The following is a 26,937-nucleotide window of genomic DNA, read 5'->3' as shown; positions in this document are numbered from 1 at the left end:
TTCCAGCATAACCCCTCCAATTTTATTTTTTCACAAAAACACCAAAAGAAAAACAACCCCTGTGATTTTTCGATTGGCTTGACTAACGTCCAAGACAAAGCGCCGCCTTTCGGAAATTCACCCCAGATGTCAATTCCGCCTTTGAAATCCCAGTAATGTCCGGGAAAATCAGGATGTATAGCAACCCTAAGCTATTGAAGAAATGTTAGCAAGCCCCCCGCTCTTCTCCCTTCCCCTCCCCAACACAAAAATCAAACGTAAAAGTTTTTCATTGAAAACTGTCAGTCTGGCTCAGCTGAAGTAAAAAAAAATCATTACTTTTACACACCCTCAGGTAAGCAGAAAGGGAAGTGACTAGGGCATGCATAGGCAAACTAAGGCCCAGGGGCCACATCTGGCCCAATCACCTTCTAAAACCGGCCCACGGATGGTCCAGGAATCAGCATGTTTTTTACATGAGTAGAATGTGTCCTTTTATTTAAAATGCATCTCTGGGTTATTTGTGGGGCATAGGAATTCATTCATCCCCCCCCAAAAAAATAGTCCGGCCCCCCACAAGGTCTGAGGGACAGTGGACCGGCCCCCCGCTGAAAAAGTTTGCTGACCCCTAGACTAGGGCCTTGGAATAAGGAGAAAACGGTGGGAATATATAGGCTATGGACTTCAAACATATTTTTAGTGTGTGCTAATTTAATATAATATTTAGGAACAATGACTCTGGGCAGCTTCCAGCATATACAAAAATGTAACAAAACATTAAACGTTAAAAAACTTCCCTATACAAGGGGTCCTTCCTGCAGCATTGTAAAGGCAGCCAGATTTATGGAGGCACAAAACAAAAAACTGCCAGAGGTTTTGAGGTAGAAAAAACAAAATCACCCAGTAGTTTTGAAGACTGCCACAAAAAGTTACGAGGTAAAGATGTACATGCCACTTCACTGTTTCCTAACGGCTCTTCTCCTCTTCCCCCAGAGAAACGCTGAAAAGAAAAGCCAACAGCAACGACTGTACCAGCCCCTCCACAAACAGCCCCGTCTCGAAAAGGGATGCCCATTTCTGTGCCGTGTGCAGCGATTATGCCTCAGGATATCACTATGGCGTTTGGTCATGCGAGGGCTGCAAAGCGTTCTTCAAAAGAAGCATTCAAGGTAAGGGCTTTCCCGGCAAAGGAAATTCTTCGGGGATGCAAATGTTTCTGCAAAAGCGTGTGAGTGTGTTACTGCTTTCACAGATAAGAATTGCCCCGCAGATAAAAATGCTTGAATACATGGAACTTGCAATTATGACGGAAAAGATCGGAGATTGTTCAACCCAAAAGTTCAAGAGGGAATGGGGAATTTATAGACAATATTTTTAAAAGAACAGTGTCCTCATATAAAAACCTTAGAAGGGTTCGAATAACTCTCGGAACTGATTAAGGTATAAAGAATACAAACAAGATTTAATAAGGATAAGGTTTATTGGAAAATAAGGTAAAGGTAAAGGTACCCCTGCCCGTACGGGCCAGTCTTGACAGACTCTAGGGTTGTGCGCCCATCTCACTCTATAGGCCGGGGGCCAGCGCTGTCCGGAGACACTTCCGGGTCACGTGGCCAGCGTGACAAAGCTGCATCTGGCGAGCCAGCGCAGCGCACGGAAACGCCGTTTACCTTCCCGCCAGTAAGCGGTCCCTATTTATCTACTTGCACCCGGGGGTGCTTTCGAACTGCTAGGTTGGCAGGCGCTGGGACCGAGCAACGGGAGCGCACCCCGCCGCGGGGATTCGAACCGCCGACCTTTCGATCGGCAAGCCCTAGGCGCTGAGGCTTTTACCCACAGCGCCACCCGCGTCCCTTATTGGAAAATAGAGGCAAGTAATTAAGAAAACAAAGAACCCATATCAAGGAAGTCGGAAGCTGATGGAATATTCTTGTGAATGGATTGTTCTGGTGATGGATTGTTCTATTGTTTTTTGTTTGTAAGAGAGGTATTGTGCTTCTTTTGTTTCGTTTTCTTTTCTTTTTTCTTTTTTCTTTTTTCAAGCTTTTGTTGTTTGTGTTGATTTTAAACCAATAAAGTTTTTTTTTTTTTTAAAAAATGTCCCTCTCTCCAGCTACTTTCTTACCATTTGTGGGAATGGGGAAGATCCATAGTCCCCAGTTTGGAGGGAGGGAGAGATGGAAAGCTGAACACCACCCACAACGGACAAACATTAATTTCTTGGGAGAGAGAATGACTTTTGAACTCCAGTTCACACTGAATGCTGCTGGTCAGGCTCCGAGTGGTTTACAACAGCCCTGCAGTGTCGTCCAGCATCATTAAGCGCCTGCTGCAGGTTGAAGAGTCTGAAGAAAAGAGAGTTCAGTGACCACCCTCCCAGTGGTGTGATCCATTGATTTTCTCTCGACCTTGGAGCTTGGGCCTTGTCAGAGGAATCTGTGCATAGGATTGCATCCTGTGCCCCATTCCTGCTCTTGAATTAGCCTGAAATCCATGTTTGCTCAGAAGAAAATCTCATTCTCTTTGAATGGTTACTCACCAATAACTGGTCAGTTTTAGTGCAGGTCTCTTTACAGGAGCTTAATGTTATTCAGGGAAAGCAAAACATGCGCATGTCATATGTTCTGTTCACTTCTGCTTTATAGAACAGGACAAAATAACCTTTTGAAGGCCGTGACATATGCTGAGAAACTTGGTGGCCCAACATTTTAATCTTGCTTCCAGCGGACCTTTGACTGCAAACAACCTTCGCTGCCAACCACAGGCTTCACATCTGCTCTCTGAAGGCTTATCAAAAACCACCCAGCAGTCCTGCAAAACTGATTTTTCAGGTCACAGTAAACTAAATTTTCTTAGTATCTGTGTCAAAGAGCAAACAAGCTCCTCCACCCTGAAATATCTAAGCTGAAAAATTTCATAAAGCTTTTGTGAAGGCTTATAGAAATTCAGCACAAAATGTTTGCAATAATTTTATGATCCAGGACAGCTTCCCACTTGAGGCTTATATATTTGCAAGAGATGGAGGAGAATGAAACAGAATGTGCCTTTTCTTTCCCTGAAAGCTAGCCTTGCTGATAACCCACAGACATTACTAGCCTGCAGATATTTGTATTAGCTGGGAGCAGAGCTGGGAGAGCTGGCAGAGGAGTGAGTGAGATTTCTGCCCTTCCTGAAACAGGCCAAAAACCCCCAAAGTGCTGCACTAGTGAGCACAAAACAACCCCTCTGCTACGCCACAAATCCAACTCAATGGTGTAACATTGGAAAGTGTCGATCACTTCTCCTACCTGGGCAGTTACCTTTCCACAAGGGCCAACATTGATACTGAAATCCAGCATTGCCTGAGCTTGGCAAGTGCAGCTTTCTCCCGATTGAAGTGCAGAGTATTTGAGGACCAGGACATTCGCAGGGAAACCAAAACGCTTGTTTACAAAGCTATTGTACTACCAACCTTACTGTACGCTTGTGAAACATGGACCACTTATAAACGCCATCTCCAACTCCTTGAAAGATTCCATCAATGGCGTCTCTGAAGATTTTTACATATCACTAGGGAAGACAGGCGAACAAATGCCAGTGTACTGGAAGAAGCAAAGATCACCAGTGTTGAAGCAATGATTCTTCAACATCAACTTCATTGGGCTAGTCATGTTGTGCGGATGCCTGATTATTGTCTTCCAAACAACTACTCTATTCCGAACTTAAAAATGGAAGTAATGCTGGTGGTCAACAAAAGAGGCTGAAAAACTCACTCAAGGCAAATCTTGTATAAACACCGACAATTGGGAAACATTGGCCTGAGAGCGCCCCAATTGGAGAACAGCCTTTTCCAAAGGCGTCATTGACTTTGAAGACACTTGAACTCAGGATGAAAAAGAGAAATGTGCTAAGAGGGAGGCACGTTTGGAAAATCCTCACCATGATCAATTCCTGCAGGAAACCTATGTCCCCACTGTGGAAGGACATGTGGATCCAGAATTGGCCTCCGGAGTCACCTATGGATTCACTGTTAAGACTGTGTTCATGGAAGACAATCTTACTCAGAACAAAAAAATTTCTTTCCAGTAGCACCCTAAAGACCAACTAAGTTAGTTCTTGGTATGAGCTTTCGTGTGCATGCACACTTGAGTATCTGAAGAAGTGTGCATGCACACGAAAGCTCATACCAAGAACTAACTTAGTTGGTCTTTAAGGTGCTACTGGAAAGAAATTTTTTTGTTTTGACTATGGCAGACCAACACGGCTACCTATCTGTAACTGAATCTTACTCAGCTACGAGTGATCACCAAAGAAGAGAAGAATTGCATTTCTGTGCTGGACGAGGGGAGAACCCACCTGGTTTCTATGCTGGGTGCAATGGAGGGATTTGACTGCATGCAATTCCTTCTCACTTCTGGCTACCAGGTGCATGCTTCATGAAAGCCGACTATAAACCTACATGCATACAGCCTCTCTAAAGGTGAATGTGAAAGGAAAGGAAAGGGAGAAGCTTAGCCAGGCAGCTGGTAGGCCTTCCAAGGCTTGTGCGTGTTCCCTGTTGCTACGATGCTGTTTGTCAAATCAAGGATGCCTGACTGCTCAGGGCCACATACCGAGTGCTTAGTGCAGTGAGATCAGCATGCAGAAGCCGAGGCTTTGTTTGGCAGCCTTCCACGTGGCAGCTGTGTTGAAAGACAATCCTGGGGTCCTCCGAGGGCAAGCCAAGCTCGCCACTGTCGCCCCACGATACAGGAAAACTTAGGAATTGCCAGCTCACTGTGTGAAATGCCTTGTGTCCCAAACAGGGATGGGAGGATCTGCCAGTTTTGATTCTCACATTTTCCTATCTTAATTTCAGCTCTTCACTGTCTGCATCAATTTGAGAATTTCCTTTAAAAAAGGGGAAAAAATCCTCCTCCCCCAAACCAGCATTTTAGTGCAAAGTTCTCACGATAAGCACATTTTTATATGCAGTTTTGACCAATGTGCACATATCAGATACAATGCCTTCTTGTATGTTGCTATCCCTATTCTATTCATTTTGCTTGCCTCTTAGCGCAGGCATTTCTATAATGGTTGGTTGGAGAACCATATTACAAAATGCAGATAAGGGTGGATTTTGAATGATAGCCATGTTCCCATATTGTTTCAAAAAGTGTGAATTTGATAGATTTGGTTTCATGGACTGGCTGGATGCAGAGGGAGTGGTGGGAGGCACCAGCTGGGGAACCCCCAAGAGAACCCCCCGGGGAAGAAGGCTCAGAGCCAGGGGGTTGCTGGCGGGGCAACAATAAGGTGGTCAGAGGAAGAAGAGGGAGCAGACTGGGAGGAGGAAGGGCTGAAGAGGCAACAGGGCTTAGTGAGCAGAGAGAGGCTGTGACAGAGAGCAGTCCAGAATCAGAGGCAGAATCAGAGGCTGGAGAGGAGGGAGGTCAGGACACAGAGGCGAGGCAGGCTGCTGAAGAATGTGAATCCGAATTATTTTTCCTTAGCTCTAATTATTCACCTCAGATAGAGGAAGGGGGAGAGAAGCACTAATTACAGAGGAGCCTCTGCCTGGAGATGTTACCCCATTGCCATCTTAGAATCCTGATACAGTGGTACCTCGGGTTACATAGGCTTCAGGTTACATACGCTTCAGGTTACAGACACTTCAGGTTACAGACTCCGCTAACCCAGAAATAGTACCTCGGGTTAAGTACTTTGCTTCAAGATGAGAACAGAAATTATGCTCTGGCGGCGCAGCGGCAGCGGGAGGCCCCATTAGCTAAAGTGGTGCTTCAGGTTAAGAACAGTTTCAGGTTAAGAACGGACCCCCGGAACGAATTAAGTACTTAACCCGAGGTACCACTGTAGTTATTAAATTAGCCCCATCCTTTTTCCGCTGAAGAATCCAGGGAGTCTCCTCCTCCAGCTGCTGCGACCAGCAAACCTCCTCCTTGGTCTCCCAGAACCCAGAGAGGCATGAAGAGGCCAGAGCCTATCAGGCAAGACGAAGGAGCCTCAAGTTGCTTGGGAAGGACCCAGGAGTGGAGGAAGCTTAGGCAACTATAGGAAGACAGGGAGCTTCTGTCTCTGCCTTATAGGGGCAAGACCTACTGAAGAAGCTGCTGTGCTCACTAGGCATGAACTGCCTTGTTTCTTTGCATAAAGAGTTAACTTCACTGACACCTTGTGAGTTATCGCTGACCTGTTCCTGACACCCGCCCTGACAATTTGGCTCTAAATGTGAACTGAATCAAATTTCTTCCCTATCCTTAGTCGCAAATCACAGAAACCTAGGAGCCTGCCTTATCCCAAGTCAGTCCATCTAGCTCAGTATTGCCTAAACAGACTGGCAGCAGCCCTTCACAGTTTCAGGCATGAGTTCAGTACTACTTGGAGATGTCGGGGATTTGAACCTGGAACCTACTGCATGCCAGGCAAATGCTTAACCTCTGGACCAATCTCCACAGGTGTAATCACAGTCCTCAGCAGTGATTTCCTTCTTCTTCAGATGTTCCCCCTTTTATCTCTCCTTGCAGGACACAACGATTACATTTGCCCAGCGACAAATCAGTGCACAATAGATAAAAACAGACGCAAAAGCTGCCAAGCCTGCCGACTTCGGAAATGCTACGAAGTCGGGATGATGAAATGTGGTGAGTTTTGCATTCCCTTGGGTCTGTCCTGTCGCGTTTCTCAGTTACAGATCTTCGCTCGCATTCTAGAGGAGTCGCGGGCTCTCATCCTGACCACCGTTATGCATGTGCGAATTCTATTACAGTGGTACCTTGGTTTGCAACCGTTTTGGATTACAACCATGTCAAACCCGGAAGTGTGTGTCCCTTTTTTTGGATTACAACCCCGCCCCCCTTTTTGGGAGGCCCCATTGGCGAAAGCGCGCCTTGGGTTACAACCTGTTTTGGTATACAACTGGACCTCCGGAACGGATTATGGTTGTAAACCAAGGTACCACTGTAATGCCAATGGTAGGTGGATCCAGAACTCCATTTAGTCTTTCGATCTTAGCTTAATCATCCAATATTCTTTGGGAACCCTTTGGGGGGAAAGGTACTAGTACTGCATACTGGTCAGTACTACCAGAAAAAAATACTGCTGGTTTAAAGAACAACAAAAACAACAACAAAAATAATTATGGAAGATTATACGCAACTGGGATAAAACTGGTCTTTCCCATGGGGCTGATCCCTCTGTCTTAAGGCGTTTCCAAAATGCTGATGAAACTTTAAGGGTGGCATCATTGATATTTTTCATTCTCATGGTTCAGGCAGACTGTACTGGCTTGACTTCAGTGAGTTACCACTGAACCTGTTGTACTGAAAATCCATCTTGGGAAAAGCTGACAATACCTGCTGCCTGCCTGAAGTCACATGTCCTCAGTTTGCTCCTCCCCTTCCCATTGCATTCTGCTGGGTGCTCTTGACTGTGTTAGGCTGCAGGCACAGAGCCAGCATGAAGCTACAGTGATGTTGCTCTGCCTTGCCTGCTGCCCTTACTAAGCCTCTGTGATGACTGCTGTTTCATTGACTGCCTTGGTAACACTGAACTAATACAAACTAAAGGGAAAACACAATCTGATTGAATGTGGACTTGATAACTGTTGATAGATTACATTGCTTTTCATGTCTGGGTTATGCCCAGGTCAGGTAATCCCTGTTGCTACACCCTAGATGCCCTATTATTTGAGATTCCTATCCAGGAGAAACATTCTAGGGGAAAACTTACAATTCATAAGGAACTGCAATGGACACAGCAATCCAGATACACTGCCCATCTTGTCTTGTGTGTTGTCCTTTGCAGGGGCAGGACACTTCCAGATTGCTATTTTTGGGTGGGCTTCAGGTTATGCAATTAAAGCACACCTTCCAACATGCTGCAAAAGAAAATCGGGATGTGCATCTTTTGAGACCATGCTCCTGTGCGAGTTGCATGATTTGTGTGAGAATGCAGCCCCCCCAAAACACAGCCTTTTGGGACCAAGCTCTTGTGGGAGCCAAAACAAGGCATCCCAGGGTCAAATCCAGTGCTATTTTTCCAGAAAAGGGGTGTCAGAGCCCACCTTGTTTTCTTAGAATGGCAATGGCACTCACCTGAGAGGTGCGCTCTGGTGCGCTCTGGCAGAAAAAAAGCCCTGGTCCATTCCAGAATGTTCTGCTCAAACAGGTTGGGGCATGTTAAAGTGGATTTGGAGTTATTGTGCAACAAACCCACTTCCCCCTAAAATGGACTTTTGCAAGTGATGGGGATAGGCACTGAAAAATAAGGGACAAGAATGTCATGTAACCACCCCACAAGCAAATGAGAGCAAGTGCTCAATACAGAGGTAGTATGTAAGTCACCTCCCTCCCTCTCTTCTCCCCGCTTCTTCTCTCTTTCTCTTTCTTCCAAGACCCTCAAGGCAATTTACACTCTCCAGACACTGAAATGTAATTACAAACGAACAGGTTGCAGAAGACTTAGCACTAAAGCAGCAGACTTGTCTCTCATTTCTGATGGTCTCCATCAGAATCTGACGGCCGGAACGTCCTAGCCAGGGTTTCTCCCTTTCCACCAGGGCGCAGAGGGTCTTTAAGGGAGGTATTTTTCGCTCCCTAAGACGCACTTTTTTCCTCCTAAAAAGTAAGGGGGAATGTCTGTGCTTCTTATGAAGCGCATGCTGCGCGGAGGAGGGACGTGTAAGCGGCTCCTGTCCGCTTTGCTGCTTTAAAGCGAGCCACAGAGGAGAGAAGGAAGGGGAGCCATGAGGCTCCATTTTAAAGCAGCAGAGAGGAGCTGTCCGCTTTGCTGCTCTACAGCGAGCAGCAGAGGAGGCACTGAATTATTTTTTTCATGTTTTACTCCTCTAAAAACTAGGTGCGTCTTATGGAGCGAAAAATACGGCAGTAGGTTTTTAGCAGGCGGTGGGCCAGGCTTCCCCAGCTGTACTGCCTGGGGTCATTGGTGGTCTCTTCAGGAGCTGACCACATGACTTCACTGGCCTGGACTCTGCTTTCCCTTCAGCTGCCATCCGACACCGTCACAGATGGCCAGGCTCTTTAATAAAGTTGTCATCATTACCTAGCTAGAAGGATCACCAGTGCAGAGTGTACATGCCCAGGAGACACGATGCCATTGATTGGGAATGGACGAATGACAGTGCGGTTTTGAACGATCCCCTCATGAGGTAGAATGAAAGCTGCCTTTCATCTTTCCAGAAGGCAAGTGACACAGTGGCACATTTAAATGGAAGGGACACAGGACCCTCGGGCAGCTGCAGGAGACCCCAATACAACCTGCTAGAGTTGCCTTAGCACAATATCCTACATTCAAGTCACTCCCTGAAATCAACAATGCGCCTGGAAATATATTCTAGGATCCTGGGTTTGGTATTGCTGTGAAGTGGTGAGCAGGCCAGGCTGTGAACCAGGAGATCCCCTGTCCAGACCTTGCCTCTGCTATGAACCCAATTTACTACCTCTCAGCCTTAGTTCCAGATTGGCAGTAAACATCTGTAAGGACTGTCCCAGTCCCTGCAATAATCATCTGACGCCTTTCTTCATGTGCCTTCACCATAGCAGGTCCAGAGGATGGCAACGCAAGAACGGGCCTTTTCTGTGGTGGCTCCCCACTTGCGGAATGTTCTCTCCAGGGAGGCTTGCCTGGTGCCTTCACTACCTATCTTTAGGCCTCAGGGAAAAACATTCCTCTTTTCCCAGGCCTATGCCTAATTAAAAAATCTGTGGCTGTGTGTTGGAGGGGGTATTGTTTTAGTTTGTTACTACGATATATATATTTTGCGATTTTATATTGCAAACTGCCCCGTGATCCTCGGAGGAAGGGAGGCACGAAAATTTAATAAATAACAATAATAATAATTCACCACTTATAAATGAAGGACTGTAGTAAGGATCACCAAGGGCCTAACTACATGTTAATAACAGGGTTAGCAATCACATTATAGGATTTAAAAACTGAACGCCAAGTGCAGGCTACTGTGGTTGTCAGCAGAATTTAGTGCGTGGGTTTGTGAAGTTTAAACCTCCGCTCACTGGCTGTGATTTTGATAAAAATCATCCCCACTGGCAACAATTACCATTGGGGGGGGGGGGAGGAATTCACATTGACAGCAATTCCAGTGCTAGTTGCTTGTGTGTGTGTGTGTGTGTGTGTGTGTGTGAGAGAGAGAGAGAGAGAGAGAGAGAGAGAGAGAGAGAGAGAGAGCCTTACCTCAAAAAGAATATTGTAAAGTTCGGAAGGGTTCAGGGCAGCCAAAGTGATTGAGGGATGGAGCAACTTTGCTTATGAGGGAAAGCTGCAGGATTTGGGGCTTTTTCGTTTAGAGAAAAGGCGAATAAGATGCAGTATGATAGAAGCTTAGAAAATTAGGCACAGTGCAGAGAAAGTGGATAGAGAAATGTTTTATAGTACTGGAACTCATGGACATCCTGTGGTGCTGAATATTTAGGGAATTTTTAAATGTCTGATGCTGTATTGTTTTTAAAATTTGGCTGGAAGCTGCCCAGAGTGGCTGGGGAAACCCAGCCAGATGGGCGGGGTAAAAATAATAAATTATTGTTATTATTATTATTCAGGACAGGTAAGAGTGTAGCTGAACTATGGAACTTGCTCCAAGAGGAAGCAGTGATGGCCACCAACTTAGATAGCTTTAGAAGGGGATTGGACAAATTCATGTTGTTGTTGTTTAGTCATTTAGTCGTGTCCGACTCTTCGTGACCCCATGGACCAGAGCACGCCAGGCACTCCTGTCTTCCACTGCCTCCTGCAGTTTGGTCAAACTCATGCTGGTAGCTTCGAGAACACTGTCCAACCATCTCATCCTCTGCCGTCCCCTTCTCCTTGTGCCCTCCATCTTTCCCAACATTAGGGTCTTTTCCAGGGAGTCTTCTCTTCTCATGAGGTGGCCAAAGTCTTGGAGCCTCAGCTTCAGGATCTGTCCTTCCAGTGAGCATTCAGGGCTGATTTCCTTCAGAATGGATAGGTTTGATCTTCTTGCCGTCCATGGGACTCTCAAGAGTCTCCTCCAGTACCATAATTCAAAAGCATCAATTCTTTGGCTATCAGCCTTCTTTATGGTCCAGCTCTCACTTCCATACATCACTACTGGGAAGACCATAGCTTTTACTATACGGACCTTTGCTGGCAACGTGATGTCTCTGCTTTTTAAGTTGCTGTCTAGGTTTGTCATTGCTTTTCTCCCAAGAAGCAGGCGCCTTAAGAGGCCATTAGCCACAATGGCGATACTATTCCTCCATGGTTGCGGGCAGCAACACTTCTGAATGCGAGTTTCTGCAAACGGTCCTGCTTGCAGGTTTCCCATTGTGAGAACAGGATGCTGGACAGCTATTGGCCTGATCCTGCAGACTCCTCGTATGTTCTAATAATGTCTTGATTGGGTATGGGTGATTCTTGTGAAACCCTCTATCTGGAAGCAGCACTGAATTGTAAGGGCTAGATTGCTATAGATTTTGGATCAGAGTTAAGAGAAATCAGTTTGTAATCTTCTAAGAATCCATGTATCCGGATTCATGCTTACATTTTTCATATTATACCATTTCATTTTATTTGTATGCAATGGGGAATTATTATTTTTTTCAAGGTGCAGGAATGCTTTCCTAAACTTCGGAGTCACTCGAGCTGAATTGCAGAGTGGATTTCAAGGAGAAAGAATATTATTGACACTTACGACTTCACGCTGAAAATGAAAAGCGGTTTTCAATCGTGTGTCTATTTCATTTGGGGAGCCTGCCCAGCTCAATCATTAGCCTTTTATTCTAGGAGAGGGAAACAGATATTATATATACTGCAATCAAAGCCGAATTCTCTCAGGCTACCCAATCAGTTCATTTATACAACAACTGTGATAAAAGGGTGTTGTTGTCTGTCAGCCTTGGATTTTAGGCTGTTGGGATCAACAGAAGCAGAACTCGGCAGAAGAGACTGGTTACTTACTCATTCTGATCATTTAGAAGCGAAATCTCCTACTGACTTTTATATGCAAATTTAAAATAAATAGGCGTGTACTGAAGGTGCAATGAGGTAGGGGTATGGCAAATAAGTACTCCGTTCTGTCTTTGGAGCAATCATAGAAACTGCAAAAAGCACAACCCCCTGCCCCCCCCAAAGCACCAGTGTTTGGGTTATTCATGGTATGATAAAAACAACAATTTGTTTCCTGCTAGAATTGTAAAGTTGGAAGGGACCCTAAGGGCCATCTTGTCCATGCTCCAGTGAAGGAGAGCCCACCACTTCTCAAAGGAGTCCATTCCACTGTCAAACAGCTCTTGCCGCCAGAAAGCTCGTGGTTCGATTCTCTCAAACAAAGCCATGGTTTGTAAGCCAAGAAGAAACCTTCGCTACAAATTGTGGTTTGTTTGGAGTGAAATGAATGACAATTCCCAGTTCGGACATAAATCTAAGCCAGGGGTTGGGTGGCACCTTTTCTCTGCATGCTAGAGGGGAGGAACAAAGCAGCCCAAATCTAGGTACAGTGGTGCCTCGCAAGATGAAATTAATTCGTTCCGTGAGTTTTGTCGTCTTGCAATTTTTTTCGTCTTGCGAAGCACGGTGTCGGGAAAGTTTTGGAAAAGCTTCAAAAATCACCAAAGTCTTTAAAAACCTCAAAATAGGCTACCACACCGCGTTCTATGAGTTGCTCCTCGAAGTCAAGTCGCAACTGTATTAACGGTGTTAAGAAAAAGGAAACAAACTTGCAAGACGTTTCCGTCTTGCGAAGCAAGCCCATAGGGAAAATCGTCTTGCGAAGCAGCTCAAAAAACAAAAAACCCTTTCGTCTTGCGAGTTTTTTGTCTTGCGAGGCATTCGTCTTGCGGGGCACCACTGTATTCGTTATAAATCATTTACTATGGCCTTACAGTGAGTGCGATCTGGTTCATTCCCTGTTCAGGCATAGCAGTAGCCCAGAGACCATGGCAGTGTGATGACTGCTGGCTGATTCCTTGGGGCTAGTCAGAGATGACAGGTTAATCTTCAGCAAGGAGCTCATGACGGGAAGTTTCTCTCCCCGGCCTTTGGAATGGGACACCTTCAGCCAATGCCAAGGGTAGAGAAACAGTGTTGAATTAAGAGGACAAAGAATGAGACAGGGAGCTGGATTGCAAGCAGCCCAGCAGGTTCCAGGGCCACCTGGATCATGACCAGCAGCTTTAATGCTTGCATTAGGATCTGATGTATAATTGTAAATAAAACAAACAATTCAAAGACAAGTCTTCAGTGCAGTCTCATCCAAAGCAAAATATACCCTGTAATAATACCTCTGGAACTTCTAATCACTTTGGGAAATGGAGAGTGCTTAGTAAGAAAAAGCAATGGAAAATGTTGTAATAATCCGGGACCCAGCAATCAAATATCAAAACTGGGACGTGATATTTATAATTTCAGGGTGGGTGAATCAGGGCTGGTGATTGCCTCCATTGAATCTTTAAACAGACCTAATGGGCAGTGTTCTTTCTAATGCTCAATAATGGTGAATCGCTGTCATGTGGTGTTCTGGCTAGGATGATCTCTTTGCTGTTTACAAAAGGGTAATCGGCAGTGAGGGGCTAGCTGTGACGTTAACATATGAGAGTGCTGGAGGTGAAATAGTTAAACAGGTTACCCAATCAGAACACAGGGGGGTGGAGTCAGAGGGACTATAAAACCAGCTCTGGGAGGGGCGAAGGGGGGGAGTTTGTTGGGAGTTGGGTGGTTGGTTGGAGTGGGAGTAAATTCGGATAGAGTCTGTGGGCAGGTTGAGTTAGTGTAGCGAAATAAGCTGAGTCAGGAACAGTTAGGGCTAGGAAGGCAAGTAAATATCTGAGAGGTGGTTTAGTGAGTGAGAGCAGGTAGCGGAAGTTATAGGTCTGGATAGGTACCCCATGATTGTAATTGACCGATACCATTTATGAAACCACACGCTTGTTAAACTGCAATAAATAAACAGAAATATATGTTCCAATTTAACCCTGACTGGACTCAGTATTGTACCAGGTAGGGCCTGGGTGGTGGCAGCGTGAAATTAAGTGGTGGCACAGGGATCAATAGACGGTGTAACGTCCGGGGACCCTGTGTGATCGCCACACTAGCGTGCCCAAGCAGTGTGGCAGGGCAGTGGCGATGCCAACGGAGGGTGTTTGGACTCCATATAAAAGATGACAAATAGGGGTTGGTATTTTCAAAAGGAAGATGAGAAGTTCAGGTGCTTCTCTTCAGCAAGCTTCTCTTTAGGAAATTTCCAGGAGGGTTGTGTGGCGCACTATCTGCACCTCTTCCTCCCCGTTCTCTGAGACTCTGGCTTTTCCCTTGGTACCTCGGGTTACGTACGCTTCAGGTTAGATACGCTTCAGGTTACAGAGTCCGCTAACCCAGAAATAGTACCTCGGGTTAAGAACTTTGCTTCAGGATGAGAACAGAAATCGTGCTCTGGCAGTGTGGTGGCAGCAGGAGGCCCCATTAGCTAAAGTGGTGCTTCAGGTTAAGAACAGTTTCAGGTTAAGAATGGACCTCCGGAACGAATTAAGTACTTAACCCGAGGTCCCACTGTAGTGTGTAGGGAGAGGAGGGAAAGCACAATGCAGAATGAAAACAAAGGAGAGGGCAGGCTCACCTGATGAAGAGAGCACCAGGTTGGCATCGCCGGGATAAGATGAGTCACTTGTTTGACCACGAATATATGTGCTGCTGGTTCCACTTCCACTTTTCTGACTTTATTAATAGTGGTGGTAATTACAGGAAGTCAGCATGGCATTGATTTTTGGCAAAATAATGGCAAGGTTGGCGCAGGGTCTCTAAGGGGTGCAAGAACAGGTGCAACATAGATACTCCTGGACAGCAGTGGCTTTTGGAGAATTCTTCTCATAATGATCAGTTTCATAAAGAAAAAAAAACTTATGACCAATAATGGCTGGTGCACTAATTTAATATGTGTAGACTTCTTGACTTGCAAACTTGTTACAGTCATACCTCGGAAGTCTAATGGAATCCGTTCTGGAAGTCTATTAGACTTCCAAAATATTCGGAAACCAAAGCGTGGCTTCTGATTGGCTGCAGGAAGCTCCCGGAAGCTGCTGAAGCCCCATCGAACGTTTGGCTTCCAAATGAATGTTCAAAAACTGGAACACTCACTTCTGGTTTTCGATCGTTCGGGAGCTGGAACGTTCAACTCCCAAGGCGTTTGGGAGCCGGGGTACAACTGTATATTTCAAGGAAAAATAGAAATATTCCACATTTATAAATGAGTTACCAACTTACCAAGTGATATGTCTTAAAAGACCTGTTGTTTTCAGTTATGTTGATGTTTCCAGTAGAGTTTGGAAGCGATTGATGTTTGACCTGACATAAAAGAGAAAATTGAGTTGCTGACTTAATCATGGATTATTTGCTTCTCATTATTGCTACTTCAAACCTTTTCTCACCACATAGAGAGGAATCGCAGTAAAATAAACATGCTACACTTAGGAATTATTCTTTTTCATATAAAAAGGCTCCCTATTTAGTGCTTTAAAACAAATTCATTCATTATATTTGTCAGGGAACTGCCATCAGTGCCGGAGGGAGAGAGAGGGCTCCAGAGGGATCCCAGAGAGCGTCCCGGGAGTGGGAGAGGCAGCCATCTTCTGGGGAAGGGAATCAGCTCAGCTCCAGTGGAGAAGGGGGGCAGATTGGGGAATCTGAGAGGGAGTCACATGACTCCTTGCCGGGGACCAGCGGGGGGAGGAAGGGTCCTCCGCTGCCTACGCCCTCCTTGCGCAGAAGGCTTCCGCGCAGGGAAAGTAGGAGGAGACTGGGCGTGAAAGAACTTCTTTGCTGGAAGAAGTTTAAGAAATGCCCACTGACGGATTCTGCCAGCGATTGAGACAGCCACGGGTGAGTGGCTGTCCGGACAGAAAAGGTTCACTTAGGCAACCCAGCCAGGTGTGGGCACTGGCTTACGCACGAGCAACCCCTTGAACCATTACAATATTCTTAAAGCCATAACATTATTCTAAATTAAGAAGAAAACAAAAGGGTTAACACCTACAGTATTTGAAATGGGCTGCAGGGGGGAGAACAGTAACTTGTAGCAGGGCTTTTAGTGTAGCTCTCCCTGTTCTGTGGAATAACATTCCTGCTGAGGTACGACAATTGAAGACATTTTTGTTCTCTCAGGCTTTAGTTTAGTAAACGTATATGCTTGTTTTCCTGTTTTTAACCACTTTTAATTATCTTGTGAGTGGTTTAGAAAGTGACAGTGGTTTAGAAAGTGACTAAATTAGCTCCATGCAACACTATGGCTGTGTGCTCATTATACTAAATACTGTAATTGGGAATGAGCCCATTTCTCAGTGGCAGCAACATTGCAAACCAAACACACATATATAAAATCCAGCATATTCCTTCATCGCAGGGGTTTGTCCCTTCCAACTTTATGATTTTGTGAGGGTCCTGCCGCCTCATTCATTGAGTAGCAAAGCACTTCACAAAAGGTCAGATTAGCAGAAATAAAGTAACAGAACATCCCAGCAGAACATTCAATGAACATTGATATCAGCTATAAACTGAAGGTCCTGGAGAACTGACATTCGTGGCTGGGGAATGCCTGAGCAAAAAGTTAAGCTTTTAATTGATGGAGAAAGCATGCAACCATCGGTGCCCACCTAATTTCCGGGTCTACAACCTGAATGCCGGACGCACTGGGGAATTTGGCCATCAGTACATTGTTCTCGTATTGGCCAGTTTTGTGTTTTAAAATATTGTTATTAGAATATTGTTGTTGTTGTTATTATTATTATTATTATTATTATTATTATTATTATTATTATTTATTATACCCTGCACAAGGGAAATGTGGTGACTGGGTTAATGAAAAACTTCCTTTAGTTCTGAAATATTGTGAATTTCAGGTTCAAGAAGAGAGCGCTGTGGCTATCGCATAATTCGCCGCCACCGTAACTCAGACGATCCAGTGCACTGCGTAGGCAAAGTTAAGAAGAACAATGAAGCCATAATTCAAGTAAAAGAATTGCTGGTCAATGCACTGACCCCGGAACAGTTCGTTTCCATATTACTTGAAGCCGAGCCGCCAAATGTGTTGGTGAGCCGCCCCAGCAAACCGTTTACAGAAGCCTCCATGATGATGTCGCTGACGAAGCTTGCAGACAAAGAACTGGTCCACATGATTGCCTGGGCCAAAAAGATTCCTGGTAAGAATTTTGAACATTCCAGTTTTCCCAGTGGACTTTTGTGCCATGTAACATACATTGCAGACATAGGCACTAGTGTAATTTAGATCCCAGAACAGATCCCGTATTGTGATTTGGTTCTGCAACCTGGTTTGTGCCATCGCTAGTAACAAGACACATGTTGAAATAGCAGTAGCAAAATCACAACTAAGAAGCTCAAATCATATATATCACTGACACCCTTCTTTGGAATTTGGAAACCAATTCCAGACTTCAACATTCCTAAACTTTGCTTGCAGAAACTTACAGATTAATTAAAACATAACATTTACAACCCTGTGCTTCTCCAGGCATGGGCTTACAGTTTCTTCTTCTAACTTCCAAACAACTGTATTTTCCTCTCTTTCCAGAGCTCAGCACTTTCAGCCTTCTGTATCTCAATTAGGCCATGCCTTACAGCTCCTATGGGAGACCTCCACTTTCACCTTCTCCTGCAGTTTTGCTCTCTTTCTTCCAAGCAAAGAAGAAGCGCTCCCACACTCGATTCAACTTAGCAGTGTTCACAGTGGATTCTAAAACATAGTCATCTTGCCACACATAAAATTGGAGTCTTTCCTTCTCTAGATACCTCCCATGCGACCAACATTAGCCAGTCGCATGAAAACTACTAGACTCTCTAGAATTCAGTTACCAACCAATCGAATTTAAGCAACCTGGTAATGCATACAAGCATTTTCAATTTCAGTGAATTAAATTGCTATACTTAACAGCACATGCTTTGAATGTAGAATGTTTCAGGTTCAATCCCTGACCATTTCCCAGGAACTGCAGGAAGCTGTGACTCTCCAGACGTTGCAGGATTCCAGCTCTCATCGGCCCCAGCAAATGTAGCCAATGATCAGGTAGCAGGTGATGGAAAAGACTTTGACCTTGGAAAGCCACTGCTACTCAGAGTAGGCAATACAGATGTTGCTGGACAGTAGGGTAGCTAGGAATAAGGAAGCACCTTATGCAATTGGTGGAATGTCTTTGCAATTCCAGGCATAACTTTGTAATCAGAACGCCCACCCAACAGCTGCAATTTCTTATCTATATGGCTACTTTTCTTTTTTCCTCGTGAGTGATTTGGGCAGAGTGAATGGAATCAATCCAAAGCCCTTTAAAAAATGAAAATAAAATAAAAAGATCAACTTACTTTTTTTTTTTAAAGTGCTGGAGAATCAGTCCTTCAGCCGTTTTAACAGTCTTGGCAATTTCTAATTTTTCTAAGGCGTCTAAAATGTGCACACAGCAGGGCGACTGAGAGCTGCCTGTTGCAAGTGGAAGGAAGGATCATAAATACCAGAAGAGCATTATATCTGAAAAGTCTCAAATGAAATTTAAAGTCACTGGGGTCTTGAGTGGGCGCTCCGGCGACGAGTAATTTTACTTTGATCATTGGAAAATGCCAGGCATTTGCACTCAGCTGGGGAATGAATCCATTTTCACATTTGAGTGGCTGCTTATTTTGTCACTTAAAGTGTTGGTGGTAGGAGATAGAGATAGATAGATAGACAGAGAGATATAGAGAGATAGAGATGATGATAGATGATAGATAGATAGATAGATAGATAGATAGATAGATAGATAGATAGATGATAGATAGATAGATGATAGATAGATGATAGATAGATAGATAGATAGATGATAGATAGATGATAGAGAAAGAGAGAGAGAGAGTTTGGTAGGAGTGTCTGATTTCCCAACCCCAAGGTAGTAAATGCTGCTGTTAGAGATTCTATATTCCTTTCATATAGGGTGTGTGGGGGGGAAACGATCTCTCTTTTCACAAGTTGATGATCCTCGGAATTATTGACCTCTTCAATTTCAGGCTGATCTGCCTTTTCTCTTTTCATTTGACTCTGAGCAGAAATGCGAACTAAATTCAAAGCATTATTTTTCAAAAATCAAGTTGGCATGCTGTACTTGTGTAGCCGGGTGCATCTGTAGTGCGAACGAGGGCAGGGTGGGGTGGGGTGGGGAGAATGAATAACAGTGCGATCATACTGTAAATTTAGTACCACAGATATTTGCACAGTTCCCTCTCCCCCCCCCCCCCATTGTGCATCAGCATTCACACAGGCCAACAGAGCAGCGTTGTAACTCCCATGTTGACTCTGGAAGTAGGATACTGAGGGGAGTATTAGTGTAGTGGGGAGCAGGAATTGGAGAACAGCAAAGGGACTTTTTTCTTTTTTTTCAGAGGATGGGTAATGATGTCAACCGCAAGAGCACCAGGGTAACTGATGCCCCCTCCTTGCTTTGGCAAGTACAAGAGGCGACAACGAGGCAGGGCTGTCTTAACCATAGGCGTTAGGGGTGTGGGGCACCTGGGCGCTGGGCTCTCAGGGGCGCCATGCTGAGAGTCCGGGGCCCGAGAGTTGGAGTCCGGGGAAGAGCCCGCCTGTTGGCAGGGCTTTGCAGAGCCAGGCAGAGGCCTGGGCCAGGTAGATAATGTGCCCCCCTGTTTTTACCCTGGGGATAACTGAAGTCTTATAAATAAGTATATAAATAATGTTCACAAAAGTTATGCTGACAAATAATTTCATTTCAAGGCTTGAACCGTATCTGCATATAAAGACAAAATGGAAAATATAGATACAGTGGTTTCTCGCAAGACGAAAAGAATCCGTTCCGCGATTCTCTTCATCTAGCGGTTTTTTCGTCTTGCTAAGCAAGTCCATTGACAGCTTAGCGGATTAGCACTACAGCGGTCTAGCGGCTTTTTGTGATCAGCTGTTAAGCGGCTTAGCGCCTTAGGAAAAGGGGGGGGGGAGCGGAAAAAAACCGCGGTTTTGTCTTGCGAAGCAACCCCATAGGGAAATTCGTTTTGCGAGGCGCCTCCAAAACGGAAAACCCTTTCGTCTAGCGGGTTTTCCGTCTTGCGAGGCATTCGTCTTGCGGGGAACCACTGTATATGATTGTGAATATGCTGACTGAGGCCCCCTTTGGAATCGGAGGCCCGGGCCAAGTTGTCCATATGCCCCCCCCCCCCCCCGTCTGGGCCTGCCCGTTGGTCAGAGCACTGCGACGGGCTCTTCTGCACTGTGAATTTGGGGGCAACCGAGCCAGCGAGATGCTGAGGCGGCCAATTGGCTCCGCCCTCCTGCACGCCTGGGATTAGCATAGGGCTGCAGAGAGGCCTTCCCAGAGCGCACTGTTCACCTGACGAGGCGTCCAGCCTCGTGCTCCTCTGTGCGCTGCTCTGCCTTGCCTGCGCGCCTCGATGGCCGGCCCAGAGTGCGCTGCCCCCCCAAAAATGTCGACAACTCTGGGCAACCTGGGGGGAGGTACTGGGCGGGTTTTTGCACCCCGGTGTCACATATGCTTAAGACAGCCATGCAATGAGGCTTTGGAGTTTGCCACGGATTATCACATCAGTAGTCAAAGGATGGGGGGGGGGGGCATCAGTAAGCAGAGGGTGGGGACTTTATTCTTTCCCTTTGATGGAGTTCCTTCTTCATGACAGCAGTTTAAATGGAAGATGGTTTGCCGCCCTAAACAAAGTTTAAAAGTTCCTCTTCACCTGGCTGAATATATTTTGTTACAGCTCAGTGCACTGAACCTATGCCGTTCAGGAGTAATTCAGTTCAAAGGAGCTTTACTCCCAGAAAACAATTCAGAGAGCTGCAGTCATAGAGTCGTAGTGGGGTTGGAAGGGACCCCAGGGTCATCTAGTCCAACCCCCTGGCCATGCAGAAATCGCAATGACAGACAAAAAAGCTTTGTGCCAGGCAAGCACGATTTGGACAAACTTGGGAGTGGCAAGGAACTTGATAGGAGATTGAAAAGCAGAAATGACGTATACCTAGGCCGGTGCCTCTTTATTCTTTTTACTAACCATTGGTATTGAGGTGGGGGAGAGGGGTGTTTGACCCTCTATTTCCTTTGTTCAGAACCTCTCCCTTCTGGAGTTCCTTTTTTTCCAAAGAAGGGGTGGAGAACCTCACGCCCAGGAGTCGGATGTGGCCCTCCAGGCCTCTTCACTTGGCCTCTGGGACTCTCTCCAGCCATACACCCCAACTGACACAGGTTTGCCTGGCTGGAAAAATGCCCTTGAACTCTTAGGCCATTTGCTTGCCTGGCTAGATAACAGAGAGCCGTGTACCTGTGTGAAAGTAGGTTAAATTTATATTAATTGCCCCTGCCTACTTTTGATCTGGCCCTGCGCACCACTGGCACGTGGCCCCTAGAATGTTGCCTGGAAGGAAATGTGGCCCCTGAACTGAAAAAAACAACTGAAAACTGAATTGGAAAAAAGTTTATCTTTCAAGCAGGATGGGGGGGGCAGAAGCAGCAGGGCTTTGTTACATTTATATGTGAGCAAATTGTTGGTGCCTCGGCGCTTCTCCTGCACGTACAGTGGTGCCTCGCAAGACGAAATTAATCCGTTCCGCGAGTCTCTTCGTCTTGCGGTTTTTTCGTCTTGCGAAGCATGGCTATTAGCGGCTTAGCGGCTATTAGCGGCTTAGCGGCTATTAATGGCTTAGCGGCTTAGCAGCTATTAACGGCTTAACGGCTTAGCGGCTTAGCGGCTATTAACGGCTTAGCGGCTTTAAGAAAAAGGAAACAAACTCGCAAGAACTCGCAAGACGTTTCGTCTTGCGAAGCAAGCCCATAGGGAAATTCGTCTTGCGGAACGACTCAAAAAACGGAAAACCCTTTCGTCTAGCGAGTTTTTCGTCTTGCGAGGCATTCGTCTTGCGGGGCACCACTGTATCTGTATCCTTATTCCCCCCCCTCCTCTTCCTCCTCCTTTGCCTTTTCTTTTTCAGTTTGCCACTTTCCCCCTCTCTACGAAGATGAGACTTCTCCTTCCCATAAGGCTTTGCTTCTGGTGCCAGAGAGAACAGCAGGTTGCTACTGACTCATTCCCAAGCGCTTTCACGCTGTTCTTGCTCTTGGGATGCAGCGTGTAGGAGGGGGTGTGAGAGATCCTGCCGGGTGGATCGCCATCCGTTAATTTCCCAGCAGCCCTCATTTTAGTGAGGACACCCTCCGCGCCCTTTCTTTAGCATCCCAAATGAGGGAGCAGGACATTTGAGAGAGCACAGCACCACGGCACTAAGACCGGGTCCATATGGCAGGCTTTTTGCACTGCGTTGCCGCTGCAAAGTTCTGGAAGAAGATCTCTTTCATTTCCCAAGTTGCATTTGTGTGGTCTATACTTTGCTCGCCTCTCCCGCTGCCGCTTCTGCCTGCTTTTCTTCGCTGCCTTGGGGTGGGGGTGAAATATACCGCAGTTCAAAAAGAAAAGGGAAAGGGAGGCTTTTGTTGACATTCCTGTCTGGAGACAGGCTTCATCCTGTGTGCCAACAGCACAAGTACGGGGATCAGTTTTGTTAAAGGAAGTAATCCAGAAAAGATAAGGAGTTGGTTTATGAGCAGACCAGGAACATGCAGAAACTGGCCAAGCTTGTTAATCCTCTTGAGTTAGCGTTGTCATATTTCAAAGAGTGAAAATCCGGACACAAAAGTTGTTGAGCTTTTTTTTAGTTTTGCCCAAAGTTGTTGAGCTTGCAAGATCTCAAAAAAAAGAGAGAGGAAGCTATTTTAAAGGGAATTCGCCAAAATCTAGACTTCCCACACGGCTTGCCATATGTCTGGATTAGACATTAGAAAGCTCCATCCTTTGCATTGTACAAGGCTATTTCAGAAGGAAGGAAAAGGAAAGGTAAACTGTTTTTCCATTTCTGACTCTCCAGAACCTCTCACAAGTATAAAATGTTCCAGTTCAGGGCTATTCCTTATACTGACTCAGCCAGTTTGTATTAGCTCAGTATTGTTGACATCAACTGCTACCAGCTCTATCCAAGGTCTCAGGTAGAAGGTCTCTTCCATTACCTGCTACCTGATATGTTTAACACAACAGCGGAAGGCTGCAAGTGAAAATGAAGGTCTCCTTTCCCCCTTTGCTCAGATCCTTGTCAGCCTCTCCACCACCTGCCGCCCTGGGTTTCCGTGTGCATATCTCCTCTTCGGGAGGATGACGCACGATGCCCAAAGCCCTGTGAGATCAAGAGATTAAGTGCTGCCAGCCTGGAAAAGTTCATGGTTCCTCTGGTTTTAAAAATGGCATTCAAAGATGCGAGGCATTCAAAGTTCTGATTCTGAAATGATTCGATGCTTTCGAAAGTCACACTTTTCCGTTCTAGAAAAAGTTGGGTGGTTAAGCGGATGTTTACGATGTAATGACACGCTCCCCCCTTTCCTCCCCTTAAAGGCTTTATAGAACTCAGTCTGTTTGATCAAGTAAGGCTTTTGGAAAGCTGTTGGCTCGAAGTGTTGATGGTGGGTCTGATGTGGAGATCCATCGATCACCCCGGCAAGCTCATCTTCGCGCCAGATCTCGTACTCGACAGGTGAGAAAACGAAGCGTCTTTTGGGCTTACGGGGCTCCTTTTTATTTTTGCTTGTTAGTTTGATCGGCATTTCAACCTTGTGGCACAGAAACATCGCGGGGGCTGCCAACGTGGACACTTTAATGGGGGATAAGACATTTGTGTAGGATGAAGCTATACATGGTGGCTACCAAGCATGCTGACTGCATTCCGCCATCGTATTGGAGATGACAAGCCTCTGAAAACTGGGGAATATACCGTATTTTTCGCTCTATAACACGCACCCGACCATAACACGCACATAGTTTTTAGAGGAGGAAAATCCGTAGGCATGCCACCTGTAGGCATTCCCTCCATAACACGCACAGACATTTCCCCTTACTTTCTAGGAGGAAAAAAGTGAGTGCTATGGTGCAAAAAATACAGTAAGTTCTGTTGTGCTCATGCCTTGCTTGTGACCTTCTCAGGGCATCTTTTGGGCTGTTGTGGGAAGAGGACTAGTTGGGCCTTTGTCGTAATAATGAAAATATTTGAACTCCTTAAAACCATAGAATTAGAAGGGACCACAAGGGTCATCTAGTCCAGGGGTCAGCAAACCTTTTCAGCAGGCGGCCTGTCCACTGTCCCTCAGACCTTGTGAGGGGCTGGACTGTCTTTTTTTTGGGGGGGGGGATAACGAATTCCTATGCTCCACAAATAACCCAGAGATGCATTTTAAATAAAAGCACACATTCTACTCATGTAAAAACACCAGGCAGGTCCCACAACTAACACAGAGATGCATTTTGAATAAAAGAACACATTCTACTCATGTAAAAACACGCTGATTCACGGACCGTCCACGGGCCGGAATGAGAAGGCAATTGGGCTGGATCCGGCCCCCGGGCCTTAGTTTGCCTACCCATGATCTTGTCCAACCCCCTACAATGCAGAAGTCTTTCACCCAACATGGGCTCGAATCCACGACCCCGAGATTAAGAATCTCATGTTCTACCGACCAAGCTAAAGAAACCTTTCAAGTTACAGTTCCTAACATTGGAATAACTACACTCACCATGAGAAACCTCCAGATGATTGCCAAGCAGAGCATATGGTGATAGGCTAATAATAATAATAATAATACTCTAGGAATAATTTTCTGGGGTGAATTTCAAGCCAGGATTGGGAATCTGTGACCCTCCGGATGTTGCTGGACTCCTAGATAGGAATGGATGAATCTTCAATTTCAGGTCTCTAAGTTTATTTTGCCGGTCTTAAATTCAGTTAACCACAACTGGTGCAGCAACTTACGATTTTTGCAAATAAACAAATCTCATGAATATTTGCCAGCATTTTCATGTGAATTTCTCTGCAACAATTTCCTCTAATAAGATGCATTCCGTATGTTATTTTCACCAATATATTATGCACATTTCCCCCTAATATATGCACTATGGTACATATTGTTTGGTTGGAGACCAAAATTCAGTGAAGTGTGAATGTCAAAGGATAACTTTGTTTTAGTTTGTGTATGGGTGGAACAAGTGCAAATTACGTCGTTTCTAATTAAAATGCAAATGAAATCGAATTTCTCCTCTCCTCTCAAACTCCCACCAGCTCCAGTCAGCAGAGATAGTGAGGGATGATTGGCGTTGTAGCCTAACAAAACTTCTGAGGGGCTGCAGGTTCTTCATTTGCATTGTAAAGGCAAGGACAAGGATTTTGTGGAACACACTTAGAATTTCAAGGTGATCTTTTCAAAGACAAAACAAAAACTGTGGATGTTGACAAAAAAGGCAAATATAGTGGTACCTCTGGTTAAGAGATTAATTCGTTCCGGAGGTCCGTTCTTAACCTGAAACTGTTCTTAACCTGAGGTACCACTGTAGCTAATGGGGTCTCCCGCTGTCGCCGCGCTGCTGGCATGCGATTCTGTTCTCATCCTGAGGTAAAGTTCTTAACCCAAGGTACTACTTCCGGGTTAGCGGAGTCTGTAACCTGAAGCATTTGTACCCGAGGTACCACTGTACATACTAGAGCATACTGGAGTGTTTTGGTGTGGGGTTTTTTTAAAAGGATATGCTGTTTTGCGTCCTCAGTAATTCTTTTATGTCTCCAAAATTAGGGATGAAGGGAAATGTGTGGAAGGAATTTTGGAAATCTTTGACATGCTTTTGGCGACGACTTCAAGGCTCCGGGAGCTGAAATTGCAGCACAAGGAATATATTTGTGTCAAGGCCATGATCCTTCTCAATTCTAGTGAGTAGACGCTTCAGTCATGTCAAGCTGTGCTTATTACCGGGAACAAAAAGTTGGGTGGTAGCAGAAGAAATACCAAAGGGCACAAGAGCCATTAAGGGAAAGGGAGGAATAAATGCCCTAAGTGCTTTTTCCGTCCTCATTCTCTAATGGTTTTATGACTGGTACACAGAAATAATACTCAGGTCACCACGTGCCGTTTCATCCTAGACACAAAGGCAAAACTTAAGGACCCTTAACGAAGCTGCGTGCAACCTGGGACTTGAGCAGTTACTCCTCAGTGCCTGCCCATCCGTGAGGCAGACTGAGGTGACTGCCTCAGGCGGCAGAATCCAAGGGGCACCTCTGTGGACACGCCTCCCCACTGTCACTGGAGAAGGGAAGAGAAGCAGAGGCTTCCAGGTTCCGGCGAGTTCTCGTGGGAGCCCCACAAAATCTTGTGAGAGCCCAGTGAGCAGGGGCGGAGGAAGGGGGAGCGGTGGGGGCAGAGCGCTCTGGATGTCACCGCTGAGGGGTGTGACAAAATGCCGGGCGGCACTCTCCGCGGGGCCTGCAGCGCCCCTGAGCCACGCATCTCTCCTGGGAGTGACGCAGTGGCTTGGGTCTCCACAGGCTCCACGCTGCCCCGAAGAGTCCGCCCGCTGCCTCCCCCTCAGCTGTAGGGCGGCTGAGGGGGAGGAGGCAGACAGACTCCTCGGAGGCCCCGTGGAACATCCTGCCCTCGCTGGCCCCACCCCAGGGTGCAGGGCACGCATGCCGCCCCAGGCACCCGATCGGCTTGCTCTGCCGCTGCCAGTGAGATCTTGCCAGCCATGTAACCCTGATAAGAGAGGCTTTGGAGAGGGTGGCAAGGGGAGTTTTGTGCCCACAGAAGTGCCCCATTTTGCCTCAGGCAGAGAGGTAGGACAGGCTGCCCCTGTCCCTCACACTTTGTTTGAATCACGCTGCTGTTCATCCTCATGCACAAGGCTGACCTAGGGAGCAATGAGATTTAAAGCTGCTTTCATTTTTTCTGGGAAGTGGCTGTTGTGTTCCCTTAAAGGTAAAGGAACCCCTGACCATTAGGTCCAGTTGTGGCCAACTCTGGGGTTGCGGCGCTCATCTCACTTTATTGGCCGAGGGAGCCGATGTACAGCTTCTGGGTCATGTGGCCAGCAAGACTAAGCCGCTTCTGGCGAACCAGAGCAGCGCACGGAAACGCC

At 46.1% G+C, this 26,937-nt stretch overlaps 1 protein-coding gene across 1 annotated transcript in view; it reads left to right on the top strand.

The window, feature by feature from the left end:
- ESR2 (estrogen receptor 2) overlaps positions 1–26,937 on the top strand; it is a 66,005-nt gene that overhangs the window by 22,676 nt on the left and 16,392 nt on the right. Inside the window, exons 3-7 of the mRNA XM_028742879.2 lie at positions 973–1,148; positions 6,483–6,599; positions 16,839–17,138; positions 23,380–23,518; positions 25,602–25,735. Coding sequence (XP_028598712.2) covers positions 973–1,148; positions 6,483–6,599; positions 16,839–17,138; positions 23,380–23,518; positions 25,602–25,735 — 866 coding nt within the window. The remainder of the gene's footprint in view (positions 1–972; positions 1,149–6,482; positions 6,600–16,838; positions 17,139–23,379; positions 23,519–25,601; positions 25,736–26,937) is intronic.

This window comes from Podarcis muralis, chromosome 1 (genome assembly GCF_964188315.1).
Source record: "Podarcis muralis chromosome 1, rPodMur119.hap1.1, whole genome shotgun sequence".
In the NCBI taxonomy this organism is placed as follows: Eukaryota; Metazoa; Chordata; class Lepidosauria; order Squamata; family Lacertidae; genus Podarcis; species Podarcis muralis.
The sequence above is the reverse complement of the archived record's forward strand: the minus strand, read 5'-3'. Positions and strand labels throughout refer to the sequence as shown.